This window comes from Xyrauchen texanus, chromosome 6, assembly GCF_025860055.1.
Source record: "Xyrauchen texanus isolate HMW12.3.18 chromosome 6, RBS_HiC_50CHRs, whole genome shotgun sequence".
Classification (NCBI taxonomy): domain Eukaryota; kingdom Metazoa; phylum Chordata; class Actinopteri; order Cypriniformes; family Catostomidae; genus Xyrauchen; species Xyrauchen texanus.
In genome coordinates, this window is record NC_068281.1 from 32,491,823 (window position 1) to 32,511,814 (window position 19,992).

Here is a 19,992-nt window from a genome sequence, read left to right on the forward strand (position 1 = left end):
TACCTTAGTATGTGCTTTGTAGTTTCAGTTATGATGGCCTCAATGTATACCCACAATTTTTGCTGGCTGTTCATTGAGTCAAGCAAATCAATACATCATTCACTGTTATTTGAAAGTATTTTGAGTAATCAAGTAGTCAGTTGGTTGTCTGAATGGTGTGTGTGTGTGTGTGTGTGTGTGTGTGTGTGTGTGTGTGTGTGTGTGTGTGTGTGTGTGTGTGAGCGTGTATTTATCACTTTGTGGGGACCAAATGTCCCCATAAGGATAGTAAAACCCGAAATGTTTGACCTTGTGGGGACATTTTGTCGGTCCCCATGAGGAAAACAGCTTATAAATCATACTAAATTATGTTTTTTGAAAAGGTAAAAATACAGAAAGTTTTCTGTGAGGGTTAGGTTTAGGGGATAGAATATAAAGTTTGTACAGTATAAAAACCATTATGTCTATGGAAAGTCCCCATAAAACATGGAAACACAACAAGTGTGTGTGTGTGTGTGTGTGTGTGTGTGTGTGTGTGTGTGTGTGTGTGTGTGTGTGTGTGTGTGTGTGTGTGTGTGTGTGTGTGTGTGTGTGCAGTGCATCCTGAAAGTATTCACAGCGCTTCACTTTTTCCACATGTTGTTATGTTACAGCCTTATTCCAAAATTGATTAAATTCATTATTTCCTCAAAGTTCTACAAACAATACCCCATAATGACAACGTGAAAGAAGTTTGTTTGAAATCTTTGCAAATTAATAAAAAACGAACATGTACATAATTATTCACAGCCTTTGTCATGACACTCAAAATTGAGCTCAGGTGCATCCTGTTTCCACTGATCATCCTTGAGATGTTTCTACAACTTGATTGGAGTCCACCTGTGGTAAATTCAGTTGATTGGACATGATTTGGAAAGGCACACACACCTGTCTATATAAGGTACCACATTTAAAATGTCAGAGCACAAACCAAGCCATGAAGTCCAAGGAATTGTCTGTAGACCTCCGAGACAGGATTGTATTGAGGCACAGATCTGGGGAAGGGTACAGAAACATTTCTGCAGCATTGAAGGTCCCAATAAGCACTGTGGCCTCCATCATCCATAAATGGAAGAAGTTTGGAACCACCAGGACTCTTCTTAGAACTGGCCGCCCGGCCAAACTGAGCAATCGGGTGAGAAGGGCCTTAGTCAGGGAGGTGACCAAGAACCTGATGGTCACTCTGACAGAGCTCCAGTGTTTCTCTGTGGAGAGAGGAGAACCTTCCAGAAGAACAAACATCTCTGCAGCACTCCACCAATAAGGCCTGTATTGTAGAGTGTCCAGACGGAAGCCACTCCTCAGTAAAAGGCACATGACAGCCTGCCTGGAGTTTGCCAAAAGGCACCTGAAAGACTTTTAGACCATGAGAAACAAAATTCTCTGGTCTGATCAAACAAAGATTGAACTCTTTGGCCTGAATGGCAAGAGTCATGTCTGGAGGAAACCAGGCACCGCTCATCACCTGGCCAATACCATCCCTATAGTGAAGTATGGTGGTGGCAGCATCATGCTGTGGGGATGTTTTTCAGTGGCAGGAACTGGGAGATTAGTCAGGATCGAGGGAAAGATGAATGCAGGAATGTACAGAGACATCCTTGATGATAACCTGCTCCAGAGCGCTCTGGACCTCAGACTGGGGTGAAGGTTCATCTTCCAACAGGACTACGACCCTAAGCACACAGCCAAGATAACAAAGGAGTGGCTACGGGACAACTCTGTGAATGTCCTTGAGTTGTCCAGCCAGAACCTGATTGAACATGTCTGAAGAGATCTGAAAACGGCTGTGCACCGTCGCTCCCCATCCAACCTGATGGAGCTTGAGAGGTCCTGCAAAGAAGAATGGGAGAAACTGCCCCAAAAATAGGTGTGCCAAGCGTGTAGCATCATACTCAAAAAGACTTGAGGCTGTAATTGGTGCCAAAGGTGCTTCAATAAAGTATTGAGCAAAGGCTGTGAATACTTATGTACATGTGATTTTTTTTTTTTATTTTTAATACATTTGCAAAGATTTCAAACAAACTTCTTTCACATTGTCATTATGGGGTATAGTTTGTAGAATTTTGAGGAAAATAATGAATTTAATGAATTTTGGAATAAGGCTGTAACATAAAATGTGGAAAAAGTAAAGTGCTGTGAATACTTTCTGGATGCACTGTATATATACATACATACATAAACATATATCAGTGGGGATTTCTTTAAGACTGCAAGGGAAGCTCAGCTTCCCCTATAATGTCAAAAAAATAATGGTCAAATATGTACTATTGTGTAAACAATTTATTGACTAAAAATGCATTAGAACACGTTCATCTCGAAGACGAGTTCGTTCAGAATCAGCTACATTACATATAGCAGGTCGGCTGACTCGTTTTACTTCTCATACATTCCCGTAGCGTCAGTGCATTTCCCTGTTGAAGCCGAGCGTCCATTGACTTCAATGGGGCTGCTCTGAACAGTTTTTTTCAGTGCTCGAAAATAGACGGTCATTGGATAAATGCTGCGATTATGTCCCGCCCACGGACGCTCAGCGTCTCTGGGGGTGAATGAGGAGTGGGCTGGCCCGGACTCGGGCTTCCGCGTGATGATTGGAGGATCTGTCGAAAGACTGCATCTCCTTTTGATTGACAGCTGAATCTGTACTATAAGAAGTCACTGAAGCTATTTCACGCTCAGTCCCATCGCGGATTTCTCAAGTGTAGTCGAAAGACAAACTGCTGCAACCTATTTCTTTATATTTGTTTGGCGAAATTGCTAGTCGATTTGCATAATACATTTCACACAATTATACACCACATTCCTTGTTTCAGTTTTACCAAGTTTAATATATTTTGTTTTAGAGCTGTTCGTTCATTCATTCATTCATTCATTCATTCATACAGTAGGCTAGGCTAGCGTCGTACGGGTGAAACTGCGCACGATGGCAGACGGTGCTAATATTGTCGACCTGATTTTGGCGAAACCATTTGAAAGTCTTCCTTACGAGGAAAAAATTAGAATTAAACAGCAGGGCAGATCAACGCCTAAGATTGATTTAGTGCAAAAAATAGGGTAAATAAGTTTATAATGTAGGCCGAAAATGAGCTTCCCCTCTTTGAAAGACCAGCAGCCGCCACTGACATATATATACACCCTAGATATACTGTAAATAAAAAAATCTAGACAAACTAGTCAACATCACTGTTCTCAACATTATTGTTGACTAGACATTTGTAGAATGACTAGTCGACTAACCAGACCTATCCCTAGACACTGAGTGATATTGATGAAAGATTGATCCTTAAAGTTTCAACATCACTATTCACCACTGGGCCAGGCATTGTCATTGTCTTTCCATAGTCATTCTGTGTCATAGTCATATGGTTATGTAACTCTTATGATTAACTTATCTACAGTATTAGACCTTCATGGATGAAACGGCTATTTCTATCTCTGCAAGACTGCCTTGTTCAGCGGAAGGAATGTACATGCTTACAAAGGCATCCTCACTTCTGCTAAGTGATTGTCAATCAGAGGCTTCATGTTTTATTTTGTCTTCAAACAACCCATCACTGTTATAACATCGGATTTCAGATGCCAGTGCATTCCCTGTGCTCATACTCTAGAATAACTTCTGAATTGCCCATTACATTCTGGAAGGAGGCATGCTTCAGCTTGGCAAAGGATTCAGTATGTACTGCTTACTGTTTTGAGAATGGTGTGTATAGTGTGTCAGTGGTTTTGTAGGTATGTACCAGTTCATTTACTGTTGTTGAGTTTTCTTCTGTTTACACCTGCTTGTGGTTGTGGCGTTCCCCTCAGACTTACTGGTTCTGTTAAGAGAAAACCCACTGTTGACAGGAGAGATGATGTTTTCTTGCCATGGCTTGTTGTGGGCTCAGGGGCCTCCAAAACTGGTTCAAAGCCATTTGCTTAGCTCAATGGCTGCTCCTATTGTTGGGTTATATCAAAGACAGAGTCTGCTTATTTGAACAGGTGACTCCCATTAAGTTCGCTGACCTGGCTGGCTGTTTGCCAGCAGTGCTGCTGTGGCTTTGCAGAACTCGTCTAGTCAGGACACTAATACCTGATGATCTCAATGCCAGGTTGCAGATTGAATAATTGCTGAGCTGTGGTGCTCGACAAGTCTCCTGAGTAATTGGTATGGGAGAAGCTGGGGGCTGCTGCTCCCTGAACACTCGAGGAGGTCAGGATTTCATTTGTGCACTTCCTGTGGGCTTGTCCAACCTGGACGCCCTACTTCACTTTTAATGAAAGCCGTCTACACTACCACCTCTGGTTATTTTTCTCAGCACTATCAGTATGCAGTGATGGCACCTTAATAGGCTTTGTGCCTGAACTCATGACTATGGAAAAGATTGTTTCTTTGCATTTGGGATTTGCACCCTTGATCTGCTGTAAGATGATATTGAAATATTCTATGCGTTTTTCATGACAAGTTTACTTTTGATGATCAAACTAGAATGTGCTAATTAGTTAATCCTACCCTATACTGACTGTACATTTTTTGTTTTTCCATTAGCAAGGGACTGAGGGCTTCTGGAAGTCTGTAGCACGCAACGTGCCCCGGGATCCCTCAGAAATACGGATCCTCAACCCTTATTTCATACAGGAGGCTGCCTTCCAGTTTATTGGCCTTCCACAGAACAACGGCCTTATGGGTAAAGGGGTAAGCATTGTGCTTCTGCAGTATATATTGCGCTAACATCCTTTTCTTCAAATGTTTACATACTTTTCAGAATGCTGTTAACATTAACCTTTGCTTGACTACAAATCTTCAATATTTGTACAATATATTTGTATTTTGCTTGACTACAAATCTTCAAGAAAATTTGACCCAGCTTGAATCACTAGCTCTGTGAGTGGATTTTGGACTGCTTGGTTTTATTGAACCAAAAATGTCAGGCAATGCCTTAAGTCAATTTTATGTAAATAGGGTCACAGGAAGCCTTAGGCACGTGTTTCCTCACTTAGCCTTTAATTACCACAGAGATCACCTTAGGTCAAAGAAGGCATGACTAATCCAATGGGTGGGGAGAGCTTATACCATTAATTTTGTCCAAACCTAGACAAAGCAGTATTTTAAAAATGTCCTATCCAGTGATTTTTATTATAATTAAAAAAAAATTATATTTTAAATTAGTCAGTTATGTCTTGTCCAATTATAACATACCAACATGTATCAAACACATTAAAGATTTACAAATATTAAAGACTTATCAACAAACTTCTACATGAGAAAACCTTAAACGCCTGAAATAATTGGAAATAATAAATATACACAAGTATTAAAGGGATAGTTAATCCAAAAGTGAAAATTCTCTCCTGGCATCCCAGATGTGTATGACTTTCTGTCTTCTGTTGGTCACTACAATGCAATTGAATGGGTTCCAAAAGTTTGAATCTCCAAAATCCACATAAAGGGAGCATAAAAGTAATTCATATGACTACAGTGGTTACATCCATTTGTTCAGACATGATATGATAGGTGTGGGTGAGAAGCAGATTAATATTTATGTAATTTTGTCGTAATTCTCCTCCATGTCTAGTCAGGGGCAATATGCACGAAGAATGTGAATCACCAAAAACAGAAGAAGGAGAAAGTGAAAATGAAGGAAAAAGGACTTAAATATTGATCTGTTTCTCACCCACACCTATCATATTGCTTCAGAAGAGATGGATTTAACCACCTGAGTTTCAAAATTTTGGCACCCATTCACTTGCATTGTATGGACGTACACAGCTGAGATATTCTTCCAAAAATTATCATTTGTTTTCAGCTATAGAAAGAAAGTCATACACATCTGGGATGCATGGATCTTTCAGCGCAAACTGGGAAATCCCAAACATACTATTACATGATTATTTGAATTTATTCTTTGTATACAAATGCTTTCTTCCTTTTTTTGAAACATTTCTAGTGTATTGTTAAAATCTTGCAGTATAATTTTTTTCAATCATATTTTTATCAACAGTATGTTTTTATTAAAATCTTTTAATTATCATCATCTTTTTCCATCTTGTTTTTATTACCGTTGACGAAAACCAAGATCTCTTCATCAACTAATATTTTTCATCAGTATTTACATTGACGGGATTAACAGTGCCAGTGCCTACCTTAAAATTTATTTAAACATTGATATAATACCTCAAAGCAATGCTATATGTGAAACTCTAGCAAAGTTGAGTCAGATATCCATGCACAAAAGTGTCAGTATGAATTGCAAAGGCTTTTAAACATACAAGTTGATATCTAAATTCCACTAGTAAAATGCATCATGAAAGTTCTGGGAAAGCATTTCTGAAAGTTATCATATGGTCTGCTCTCTGGCCACACTCAGAAAACCTCCTCCCCAGTAGCAAACATGCATATTATTCAGACCTGTGTAGTGTGCCGTAGCCTGTGGCGAGATCAACAAATCGTAGGCCTACAGCGCCATCATAAAGAAGTGTGAGTGACATGCCTCAGACCTCAAATATAAAGCGGCTTTAACAAAGAGTCATTGCCTACTGGGAACTCGTAATCAAGACAACCCCTGCTTATCCTTCCATTACAGGAAATTGGACTTCAGAAATTTGGAAGAAACGTGACAGTCTTTTCTAACATAAAACATGCTTACCATGTTTTCAACTGGCAGTAGCATCATAGCTTGGTGATGCTCTCATCTTATGGGCCTTTGTGTGAGCTTGACCACCTTATGAAACTCTGACCCCCTTTGAATTGTGGAACATGTGCAGTGCACATGGAGCAGAGCTCAGGCCTCTAAGGTTTGTGGAGGTGGGGGGCAAACTGTCCCATACGGTACTGATCAAGATGGGATACGCTTTGACACATCCTTCCCCTTTGAGCACCCCAAACACCCACCTGCTTAGTGCTGGGTACACTGCCCCAATCTTACTACTAATTATGTGTGTGTGAGTGAGCTGTACCCTAGGCCACTGCAAACTAATGATTTAGAATGGTTGACTTCCCCTGGGAGATGAGGAAGTGAAGGTCTGCCTCCTGAAATTGGTGTGTCAAGGGTGGGGGTCTGTTTAAGCAAATTGTTAATCACATGCAGCTCAAGACGAGTTAACAATTGCGGGCCAGACCTAAGCCAGTGCTCATGCAAACTTGAGAGAGGGTTCCAGAGGAGTTGGACCAAAAAGCAGACTACAGACAGTGATGTTAAATTGATTAAAATATAGCACTGCAAGCATTGATTATTTATTCTTGGTTTGGGATTTTATACATGCTGACATTTGATGAGACATTTTATTAGATCTGATAGAGCCTTTGTTTAGTACATGATTATGATTTTGGAGAATGATTGATAACTATAATTGGTCCTGTAATGCATATTTGTTTAATGATTATTAAAACCCTTGGTTACAACAAAAGCTTTTGAGAATTTGTTAGTACACATTTCATATAAACATCCAATCAGCAAGCGAGTCAGATGTTAAGTTCCATACTCTGATGAATTCAGTGTATAATTTTTGATTCAAACTGATTCAAAACGATACCATCAGTCTTTTTGACTGATTAATTAAGGAATTGTCTCAAGAAGTGGCTTCTACGGGACTCATCAGTGTCGCCCAATCAATTGATCTCTATGGAGTAAAGCGTCAGCGTTGTCCACAGTGCCGCATTGCACTTCTGTTTAGCATTGCAACGCAGTGCTCAAAGTTCAAACAATTTCAACCCCGTTGCCATTGACCTTTCAAAGAGCCAGCCAATTTGACAACTGGCATGTTGCAGAGTCTATCTTACCAGTTCCAACTTAACACCGTAGTGATTTTTACATGTTTTTGTTCCTCAATAATGTGATTTAGCGTACAATGCAATATACAAGAAATATTTAAAAACTATTGAACTTTATGAATAGGTACTAAATGTTTTGTAATTTTTTTTATCCATAAATATTTATCTTATTATTTTCGAGCATCCAGAGACTGCATTTATTTAACTAAATTAAATCCAAGTCCTCTTATTACTTTCTGCAATTAATGTATCAAAGAAATTCCAAGGATATTGTTCACTTCTCCAAATGCATGTTTTCAGTGTTTACTGTGCTTTTTTTCTCTTTTTTTTTTTTGGGTGTGTGTGTGTGTCTCACGCTTTCGTGAAAAAGTAAAGTTGCGTCTCATCGCATTCAGTGCAGACTTTAAACTATTTTTGCTGTGGTGCTGTAGATGTGATTGGATTACTTATGGTATGTTAGCATTTGGGTTTCAAGGGCTATTAAACAAGCAATAAATTATAATTCCTTGTTTATTATAAAAAAATATGATTTGCATCAATATTTGGTCATGTTACTAATAATAAACAAGTGCAAGATATTGTATTAAGGCTGAGGTCATAGAATAAAGAAAACAAAAGGATTTTTTTTTTCATGAATCTGTAAAACAGTGCAGTTCACTGGATGTAAATATTTTATTTTCCAGTGGTCCAGTCAACAACTTGCGTGCTAAGAAACTGATGGCACAACATTTAAATTGCTTCATAATTTTCTCAATGTAGAACCTCAGTGATGAACTCTGCTCTTTTCATAGAACATTCCAACATTGGGCACCGTCGCCATTACAATGGCCCTGCATAACTGTGATGAGGTCGCTGTTGCTGGATTTGGCTACGACATGAACATGCCTCATGCACCCTTACACTACTACGAAACAGTCAAAATGTCTGCCATTAAAGAGGTATACGTTTTATATGTTTGTTTGTTTTATTGGCAAAGTGTCAGATGAATTTCAAGATAGAAATGTTCTTGGTTCTTGGAAGACTAATGTGAACTAATGTTTTTTTTTTTACATGTTAGATTTTAAAGCAAGGACAAATAAGTGTGTGCTCCTGTTTGTTCAATTTATGGAAAATTACAATGGCACAATGTCATAAGCAGAATGTCCTGGGCTCATTGCTGTCCTGTTTGTTTTTGTTCAGTCCTCTTGAAGATAACTTTGTTGTTATGTTTTTTCAATTACTCTCTGCCCACATTTACCATGGCTGTAAAAGCACAATCATAAAGCAGAGCTGTTAATGCACAGTTAGCTCCTGACTGCTCTGGCACCCATCCTTGTCAAATCACAGTCAGGTACTGGTGATGCACTACACAGTCACTTCCTCCTGACTAAGACCTGTGAGTTGGGTAATGTTTATCCGAATGGGATTTAAGCTGTTGGGCTTGTACAGTGAGTGGTTTACACGTACTGTGACAGAATAGGCTATTTGTCTGAAGATTTTGACAGGAGTACACAGTCTTCAGCCCAATTGTGATGTGAGGGATTCATTCCAACGGCAGTTACATTAAGTGGTAAATGCCAGGATTAGGGTAATAGGTTGTTCTACCAGCTTGTTGGAAATTATTATATAGGTCATTTAAAGACCTTTCTAAAACCTTTCTGGGTAGTTTTGTATACATTTTGTTTGTAGATCACTCAATCACATCTCCGACCTTGTGGTTTGTGCATATGCTCTGACAATTGAGCCATGGTGAGCATTGCATGCCGCTCAAGTTTGAGTTTGGCACGCAACAGTTTACCAGTCCAATTCTGCCCCTTAGTGCTGGGTATCGATGCAGACTGCCAGATTCCATTCGATTTCAGTTCACAAGCTCTCGATTCAATTGGATTTGATTGTCAATTTTGCTTACATATGAAAGCAGTTTGACGATTCTCAATACCATTTTTGATACCGTAACAAAGTACTATCTAATTTGAGTAAACAGTATTTCAATTTTTTTAGTAATTAATTAAAACAAGTACATGGTCAGTAATAAATTGTGAACCAATAAACAAATTACAAGCAATAGAACAAATGAAAACAAAAGAACAAAGATACTAAATTAAGAAAACTGTACTCAAATTAAAGGTTAAAAAGTAATGAAATGTAACAACACTACTTAAATTACTTGTTTTCACTGTATGATTCTAAAACATTAATACTTTTTAAAGCTACTCAAGTGATTAAGAGCAGTGAGTGGTTTTCTCTTTTTCTTGTTGTTGTTTAATGAATATTCAAGACATGCTAGTAAACAGAATTTTAAGGTGTATTTGTGTATTTTATTGCAGTACCGCAACTCTGCGAGCGATCTCCGGGCACACTCGCACATAAGTCGCCTGTCAGTATGTCAAACAGTGCAGGAGTTACCAAAATTATGTCTTTAAGATTCTCTTTATTTGTGTAGTTTCTCTCTCTACTCTCTTTTCCTTTTGGCCTATTAACAATATTAACCAATGGTTGTCTTGTTAAACGCAATGGGCCCTGCTAGAATGGAGTAAAAGATCAATCTTGTAATATAAAGAATCAATATTTGGATCATTCAATTGAAAATCACGATTAATGGGGAAAAAGGACTTTTACCAAGTCCTACTGTCCTAATTACCCCATAATGTCCTGTCCTCTTATCACTACTCTATTACTAAATGTGAAGGTAGAAACAAACAATACAAATATGAAAAAATACTGTATTGGTAATGTATTTAGCCTCACTGTTTCTGTTCATTTGTCCACTCCATGTGAAGAACTGTTTCTCTAAGCATAGAAACATAAGGAAGAGATTGTTTCAGGTCTTCTCTCCCTAAGGCAGATAGGCCCGAGGAGACTCTTAACCCACCATTCATTTTGGCCTGTGCCCTTTTCTCTCTTATGAAAACTGAAACTTTACTCCTGGATCTGCTGGACTGTTTGTGAATGTGATCCGTCACACAGGCTGAAGCAGACAGCCCAGAGACTCAGGCAAGAGGCTTGGCCCAGTATCCTGGCCCCAGCGGGCCCAGAACCTTCTGTCAGGGAACCACCCATTCAGACCCAGGGCTTCTCACAGGATTCTGAAGCTCTGGTTTCATCCTAAATTACCAGTCCCGTAGTTCCTCTGTGGTGAAGTTCAGCGAAGCACTTGGGCTGTATCTGAAAATCACATTGAAGAAAAATAGTATATTAAAAGAAAGCTGGAAAAGATGGTTTTCACAGGAGTCGGTAGAGTTCCAGGTCTCTGATCCCAGACCACACTCGGCTCCGTCTCTTGTCACTCTGTGCTTCAGTTATTGTTGTAATAAAAGATAGTAGAAGATTTGAAGTGCTGTAGATGTGAGAATTAATGTAGCTTCACTCATTTTGACCTCTTTGTGCTCCCTCATGGTGAATATTTGCATAAAACAAGAAAGATTGCCATAGCTTGTTTTGGAGAACCAGCAGATGTTTTGTGCGTGGAAGGAGACTAAACAGCTTTTGAATGTACCCCAAATGTGTCCTGAAATGAACTGGTTCTCTGTGACTTCATGCTGTTTATGTTCATCAGTAATACATCACATCAATCACATAGTGTCAAACATATGCCAAAAAAATCAGAATTGTAGAGCTTTAGCTGGCAGTGTAAACATAATTGTAAATGCAACATTAGCCCAATTCCACTGGAAATGACAGTTTTCTATTTATGTCTCCCCCCCCTCCCCACAGTCATGGACTCACAACATCTCAAAGGAGAAGGAGTTTCTTCGCAAGTTGGTAAAGTCCAACGTCATCACAGACTTGACAAATGGGATTTGAACCTCCCTAGGTGGGTGCCTTTCCCAGAGGACTAGATACAGAAAAGTCTTGGGAGACCCAACATGAGGACCAGTGTGGGAGCGTTGCCTCAGTTATGATGCACACATGCCTTCTAACCGGCAGGTTTCCTCTGAGCGGCACACTGAAGGGTTCTTGAATGTCTCGCGAGACAATCTTTGTTCCTGTCTGTCCCGTTCTTGAACAGAAGATATCAAAGTTGTTGAGGTGACAAACAGTGCTTGAGGAGCCAATCGCAACATTAACTGATTGTGCCAAATGTACCTAGAGGAGGAGATGGCTCTTCTTTCCTGCCTGAATGTATTAACGATGTAAATATCAAAGATTTTTACAGTGCATTTTAATGAACTGCAACGACCCCCAGGGGTTCTGCCTTCACATGTGATTTTCCGTCCAGGTCACTCAGTGCATATCCTGCCCCTGTGTGTGGAGGGGCAGAAGCATGTCTTAAATTCAGCCCTTCTCCTAAGCCAGTGTTTCCCAACCTTATTTCTGCCACGGCACACTTTTTACGACAAAAATCCCACATAGGCTAACTATCGTCAATATTTTTCCTTTTCAAGAATGTGTCCATGTTTTCTGCCCGTCTTAGTAGCGTGTTTACTTGTAATATTTGAAATTCGGCAATGCAAAAAAAACAAGTCACATACAGTGCTTGCGATAGACTTTCTCATCATCCATCATTTTGACGGACAGGGTTGTAAAAATTCCATCATAATCTGTTATTACCGTCATTTTAATTTTCAAATTTTAATGATAGTGAGACATTTAATAGCTTTTATTTTTCTTCACATTTTCATTTTTAATCATGAACTTACAGGACGAGCATATAGCAGATTATGCATTTATTTGCTTATGAAGAGAACCGATGAACAACAGACGAAGCAGATTTTTTCCCCTGCAGTGACCACGGAGGCCACTAAAACACGACAGATGAACAACGTAATATTACAAAAAACAAATATAATACTACAAAAAATAAATATGATTAAAATGTGAAACACGTAAAAAATGAACTGAACAGAACTCAATCGACAACTCAACTTCCATCTGGTCTGCACTGACTTCAAACACATCAAGGGAGACTGATGCTGAGGTAATTGTCATTAGATTTTGCGATTTTGTCTCGGACAGACGACTTCTCGTGGCAGTTTTAATTTGGTTCTGGAGGCTGAACACTGCATCAAGTGCCGCATTGCCCTCCACATGACAAGAGTTGCAGAACGCGACACAGAGGGGCGATTTTACGAGTTTGCCACATAAAAAAGTGGGAGGTGTGCACAGTAAACATTGAAAACATGTATTTGGAAGAGAGAAAAAAGCTTGCAGTTGCTTTGATAGCAGGAAGTAATAAAAATACTTGTTTATGTTTAGGTCGAAGCGTTTTCTTGGTGAATTTAAATTAGTTCAATAACTGGGGTCTCTGATATTCGTAAAGGATAAGGTAATATTTAATTAAAACAAATTATGAGACTGTAAAAGGATCAATGGAAAGGAGGAGGCGAGAACCGGCTTGACGATATAAATAATAGTTTAATGGTAAACTTAAAAGACAACATAAACACACATGACGGACATGTCCGCTAACGATCTCTCTCTCCCGCACGACACCCTGCAATCGACCTTTATCCCTCGGAGGCTTGATTAGCCTAATACGACCCGGCCCCGCCCTCTGCCCTGCCACAGATACATTCAATGTCTCTTCACAAATTTGGACAGTTTTTAAATATTTCTTGTTGCTTAGAACTCTTAAAGACATTATTGGTGAAGCAAACACGTGTGTGTGAAAAACGTCACTTCATAGACTTCAATGTTTTCTGCTGCGCTGATGAGAGTCATGTCAAAGACCCTTAACGCGGATAAATATCAGTCACTTCTGCACATTAATCATTGCTTTCCACAATCCCAAAAATGACCTATTATGGTTTCAAAATGGCGAATTTCTCCAAAAGGTGAGGCGTTTGGATCCCTGAAATTATTATTGGTTTTCATGTATTTATTTATTTATTTTTGGAATTTGATAATTTTCCACGGCACACCTGACAATCTTCTAGTGTGCCATGGCACAGTGGTTGGGAAACACTGTCCTAAGCATGAGAGGCTCTTTATCTCCTGAAGAAGCATGTCTTCAATTCAGCCCTTCTCCTAAGCACAGGAGGCTTTTTATCTCCTGAATGTCAAGTTATTACGTTACAACTTCTTTTATGTTGGAAAGGAGCGAAATCTCTTTAATTATTTTGGTACAGAGTTGAAGGCCTTTGTTTCTTCGGAAACATATTCACCCCTTTCCAAAATTGCTTGTGTTATAAATCCACACCACAATTCAGTACCTTTTCAGACCTCAAAATCACTTGACATTGTGGTACACTGCCATTCTGTATCCTGCCTCTGTACTTTTAGAAGCAGCATTTTGAGACATTTACTGTACACCAAGCAGAAAAATGTTTACCTCTGTTTTACTTTTCTTTTCTTTTTTTATTACTTTTACATGTTAGATCGCCTTTATTTCCAAAAACTAATTGATTTTTTTTTTTTTTTTTTTTTTTTCTTCATTTTTAAGGAGGTACCGGACATTTTAAGCAGTGCTTGTTTTAGGTAATAATATGTGAGCTTTCAGAGAAAAGCCACTACATTGCTGGAGGTACTGGAAACATACTTGTGTTAAACATATTACACTGCACAACAGAGATGTTTACTACACCAGGTACTAGCTCATCAGATTACCAACACAGGAAGCAGTCATAATTCTGATTGATTGAAACACAAATATAAAATAAAAATACATTTAAAAGAGTAATTTGCCCTTGTAGAATGGTGAAATTATACTGTGCAGTATACCACCAATCAGCATTGTTATGATGATAATTTCAAAATAAAATAAAGCATTATTGTTTCATATATATATATATATATATATATATATATATATATATATATATATATATATATATATATATATATATCTTGAAGTTGTAGTAAAATAAATGTGTTGGGCAGTTTTGCCTAAATTGGAATCCTGCGTGTCTGATCTTTATCTCTTTACTATACTCGAGAACAGGACATTGAATCCTGTTTTGAAGGTCTTTGTCCCATTTTCAGGAAGCAGTGATTTTTTACTTAAGCATTAAAAAAAACTTCCAATGATGTCATTGTTATTGTTTCATTTAAAAAAGTTTTTGTTGGGCTTTCAAGAAATTACAGTTTCCCATTACCTGGGCAGAAACCTCAGAAGACGTTGAGGGGGACATATCCTCCAATATTGAGATTAGAGTCCAATTAATATGGGGTTTTCTAAGGACGACTCTTAAATTATTAATTTAGCTATACAAATTGGCTGTTGTTAAGTGAAACAAAAATTTTAAAATAAATGTTATGTTTATTTATTTGCATCACACACTAAACAGAGTTAAATCTGTGATGTTAAGTAGTGTCTGATTTATATTTATTGTTTATTTTTATTTTCCTTTTCTTGTTATCATTAGTGAGTCATGGGAATTCAAAGGGGGCAATATTTCCTGAGAATCTGCCTAGTTTCTTTGTTATGAGTATCTTCTGCTTGTGCTAAAAGTGCTCTCTACACACATTTTGGCTGTCTAATTGAACACAAACCTCCTAATATATATATATATATATATTTACACACAGTTGAAGTCTGACGTTTACATACAACTTAGCCAAATACATTTAAACTTAGTTTTTCACAATTTCTGACATTTTTTTTGTAGAAAACATTCCCTGTCTTAGGTCGGTTAGGATCACTACTTTATTTTAAGAATGTGAAATGTCAGAATAATAGTACAGAGAATTATTTATTTCAGCTTTTATTTCTTTTACCAGAAGTGGGTCAGAAGTTTACATACACTTTGTTAGTGTTTAATAGCATTGCCTTTAATTTGTTTAACTTGGGTCAAACTTTTTGGGTATCCTTCCACAATCTTCTCACAATAAGTTGCTGGATTTTTGGCCCATTCCTCCAGACAGAACTGGTGTAACCGAGTCAGGTTTATAGGCCTCCTTGCTCACATGCTTTTATACCTTATACCTCCTATACCTTGACTTTGTTGTCCTTAAGCCATTTTGTCACAACTTTGGGGGTATGCTTGGAGTTACTGTCCATTTGGAAGACCCATTTGTGACACAGCTTTAACGTCCTGGCTGATGTCTTGAGATGTTGCTTAAATATATACACAAACTTTCCTTCCTAATGATGTCATCTAATTTGTGAAGTGCATCAATCCCTCCAACAGCAAAGCACCACCACAAAATGATGCTGCCACCCCCATTCTTCATGGTATGGATGGTGTTCTTTGGCCTGCAAGCCTCACACTTTTTCCTTCAAACATAATGATGGTCATTATGGCCAAAAATTTAACAGGTACACCTCCAATTCAGTACACCACCTATCAGAATCTAATTAGCTAATTGTCTAAAGGTTTGACATAATTGTCTGCAATTTTCCAAGCTGCTTAAATTCACAGTTAACTTAGTGTTTGTAAATGTCTGACCCACTAGAATTGGGATATAATCAATTAAATGTGAAACAATTTGTCTGTAAACAATTGTTGGAAAACATTACTCGTGTCATGCACAAAGTAGATGTCCTAAACGACTTGCCAAAACTATATTTTGCTAATATGAAATCTGTGGAGTTGTTAAAAATTTGTTTGAATTACTTCAACCTTATTTTATGTAAACTTCTGACTTCAACTGTATGTGTCTGTGTGTGTATATATATATATATATATATATATATTGATTAATCACTGTATTATTGGTAGTGACTGGTGCGTTGACATGTGTCTTTGGTGGTTAGTTGCCCTTATGATGATGGATTGGGATTTTCCAGAGGGAATGTAGATGTCCAGAGCTCAGCGTAGCATCATGATGCAGCTGCACTCAGTGACCTGCTGTCAAAACCACAGCCAGATCACCAGTCAACAAGTATGCACTCAGTGTTGTCTGATCTGATTCATAATTGTTTTCACAAGCTTAGCACTGAAAACAATTTTTTTTATTCTGAATACATTTTGGGCTAACCTGTTTTGGAAGTAAGAAACACATTCAGCAATCAAAGATTCAGACTCCTAGCATCATATCATCAAAGTATTTGGACCTTAGGACCTTAGAATGCTATACTTCATTGTGTTAGCATTCTAGTTACTGAGTAAGTTGGTGTGTGATTTGATTATAGCTGAATTTATGTAAAATTGTGATCCAAAAGACATCATGAGAGACCCAAAATAAATCAGAATTGGAAACTTACGTGCAATGATCTAAACATGGGTTGTGGAATGTCAGGCCTCATGTCTGGATAAGGCCCTCGAGATCATTTCAGAATTAATTTGAAAAGCAAAAAAATGGTCTTGATTCAATTAACTGAAAAAGATTAAATTAAAACAATGATTAGAAATCATTTTAAATTATAACAACGTAAAACATTGTTTAATAGACAAACCTTTCAGTGTTTTTGTATTGGTGCATGAGCATATAACGCCAAGCACACTAATTTTAACCTACTATCAGAAACCGCAAGCAATTGTATGGCCTGTGAATAATTTAGTAAATACTCAAATGGCCCTTAATTGGAAAAAGGTTCCCAACCCCTGATCTAAACCCAAGAGTTTGGCCTCTTAATTATATTTAGTTGATCATTGTCTAGGTCAGTCTTCAAAAACTCTCTATTTTTAATTGATCATTACTCTTTTTGTTTAGTTGGATGTTTGATAGTGTTTTTTTTTTTAACAAATTAAGTGTCAGTTACAATTCAGATCCATCAGGGCCTTCTGGAAATGGCAATCAGGAGGATATGCAATCAGTTCTTCCTTACCCTACCCACATAGAAGGACTGTGTGAAAGTAAATAGTGTGAAAATGAGAAAGAAAAAATATGCTGTGTGTGTGTGTATGTATGTGTATATATATATATATATAAAATACACTTTTTCCTCTCCTTTTTCTTGTTACACTCAAGTTGAATTTTGACAAGGATCTCGTTTCATTTGAGTGGCTCTGGAAGCTCCGCTGAAACAGTGGGACATGATCGCAGCTGGGCTTGAGGCAGGAAGAGCACAGCGGCACAGCTGCTGGATGTTATAACTGTATTGTGATAGGGTGACACTCAGGCCCTTTAAAGTGGCTGCGGTAACGCATGTCCTGCTGTAAATATGTATGCCAGTAATATAACCTTCCACATTTTGGCATCAAAACTCAATCCCGTTGTATTTTGGCAGCTCTGCTTGAGATGACTTAACAGTCCCATAGCAATCGCAAAGTCTTGAAAACATGTTCACACACATTTGTCCACATTTGGAAGTCTTTGTCCCAAGACTCACTGTTGGAGCTCAATAGCTCACTCAGATATTGCTATTAAACTGCAAGCCACCCTAGAGAACATGCTCCCATGATTTGATGGTGTGTTTATTTGTGTGGACAGACATATTGTTCCCTCTTAGAAAAGGAATCCTACCCATGATCTTCTAGCTGATACCTCACTGCCTCATAAACTCAGAAAGGTGAGAGAAGCAGCCCATAAATTGTCCACCCAAAATCACGTCAAGCAAAGAACGTCATCTGATCGGCAATTACATTGACTGAAGGGTCCGTTCATTTAACATGACACATGAGAGTAGTGTAAATTGCTTGTCAGCCTGAAATCACTCAAAAAGAAAACACTAGCTGGAGTTATGGTGACCTCATGCTAAATATCCTAATTATCATGCTGCAGTCTAAGCCCAAACATTGTGGGCACTCTGAAACGATTAATCACACTGTGAATTCGTCAACAGTAGGTCAAAGTTCTGCTGCTGAAATCGGTCTTTGCTCACTGAAATTTTAAACACTGCCCCACTGTGGCCGAAGCTGCAAGTTGTTAAACATATGTGCATGTGTGCACTCTAGTTTTTGGGTGAAATGTCCACAGAGATACGCCAAAACAAGTTGTATTTGTAGTTCTAATGATGTAATACAATCAACCGGAATGCATGTTTTTTTAACCATACCAGCTAACCCAAACGCCAACCTTAAACTGTACTGTCAGTTAAGTACAAATTATTTTTTTGAGAGCGAAAATAAAACTTAGGAATCACGCTCCCCAATGTTTCTTTGAATGTGATTACTTCCTGGATTCAATGTGTCTCATCTAGGAGTAGTGCTAGTGGGAAATATGATCACACTTGAACTGATGCAAAAATGTCTTATGGGACATGGTGCTCGTCAGTAATTTGGCAGAATGGGGTAGAATTCAGGGTACATTAACTTTTTTGGAAGCAACGTGTTGATTTCCGTGTGATCATGTTGCTTTGAAGCAATACAGGTTCCTTCCTCTGGATAGCGAGAAAGCTACCTCATTCAGAGTTTTCTGCAGTTCACAATCAAACGTTCATGCTGCTGTTCTTATAATCTCCTTATATGACTCATTGCTCTTTTTATTGGAACTTGTTACCTTTTACGTGTCAAATTCTTTTGGTTTGAGTGTCTCAGTAGTCTGCAAAAAGTTTAAAAAAAAATACCTTTTCAGTTTGTCTGCACAGTGAGCAAGTGTGTAAAGAAGAGGAGATCAGGACATAAACCAAGATGCAAGACTTTTAACTGACCTACACATCTGGAATCATGTTCCTTGTATTATGCTCTTGAGAATTAGCTAAACAACTTTTGTGATAAATTGGAATGAGCCTAATGGTTCATATTGTAAAAGGGTTTCTTTCACTGCTGGATTAATAACTTAAAGAATAATAATACCCAGACGTGCACGTGATGATGAGCGTTTTTTAACAGGCGTATTAATTGAGCTATCCTTTTCTCCCACTATTAATGTAAAAAATGTTATGTGAATTCTTGTTTTTTACAACATAATTAGAATAATCATGGTGCGGTTGAGTAAATAGATGGGTTAAAAAAAGTTTTATGGTTAGAAAGCCCCATGTGCTCACCACTGTTGTGGACAAATGCTTGCTGCTCTGGTTTGTTTTTGCTTTGGTATGCTGCTTCTGTTAGATGTGGCTACAAACAACTCCTAAGTTTTTTACCCTCACCCCCTTCATGACATTTAAAACTTCAAATTGGGACTGCATGTTCTTACAATGCTTTGAGGGCTTAACACAAATACACACAAACAAACAAGGGAAGACTGAGAGAATCAATGCATTTTTGTCTGCTATTCTGTATTTCTCGTACACATTGTTGATTAAGGGCTAAAAACAAAGTGTTTTTAATTTTAGTTTGTTCTGAGCTGAAACTATTTATTTATTTATTTATTTTTTTTTTTTGTTCCTGTTCCGGCATTCTGCTGCCTTGTTTCCTATAGGTAACTGTTTTTTCCTTAACCAAAATTTGTGGAAATATGCAATTCAGTTTGTTTTCCATGTGGGTAATTATCAGCATAGAAGTCAAAACTAGCCAAGTATACAGTAGCCTATATAAAATAACGTCTCT

General features: G+C 38.1%; 1 protein-coding gene across 6 annotated transcripts in view; it reads left to right on the forward strand.

Annotated features, from left to right (window-relative positions):
- st3gal3b (ST3 beta-galactoside alpha-2,3-sialyltransferase 3b) overlaps positions 1-14,441 on the forward strand; it is a 76,145-nt gene extending 61,704 nt beyond the window's left edge. For all 6 annotated transcript variants that reach the window (XM_052128285.1, XM_052128288.1, XM_052128289.1 and 3 more), the window contains 3 exons: positions 4,541-4,687; positions 8,554-8,700; positions 11,456-14,441. In XM_052128285.1, coding sequence (XP_051984245.1) covers positions 4,541-4,687; positions 8,554-8,700; positions 11,456-11,545 — 384 coding nt within the window. In that variant the 3' untranslated portion in view covers positions 11,546-14,441. The remainder of the gene's footprint in view (positions 1-4,540; positions 4,688-8,553; positions 8,701-11,455) is intronic.
- Positions 14,442-19,992: the final 5,551 nt, after the last annotated feature.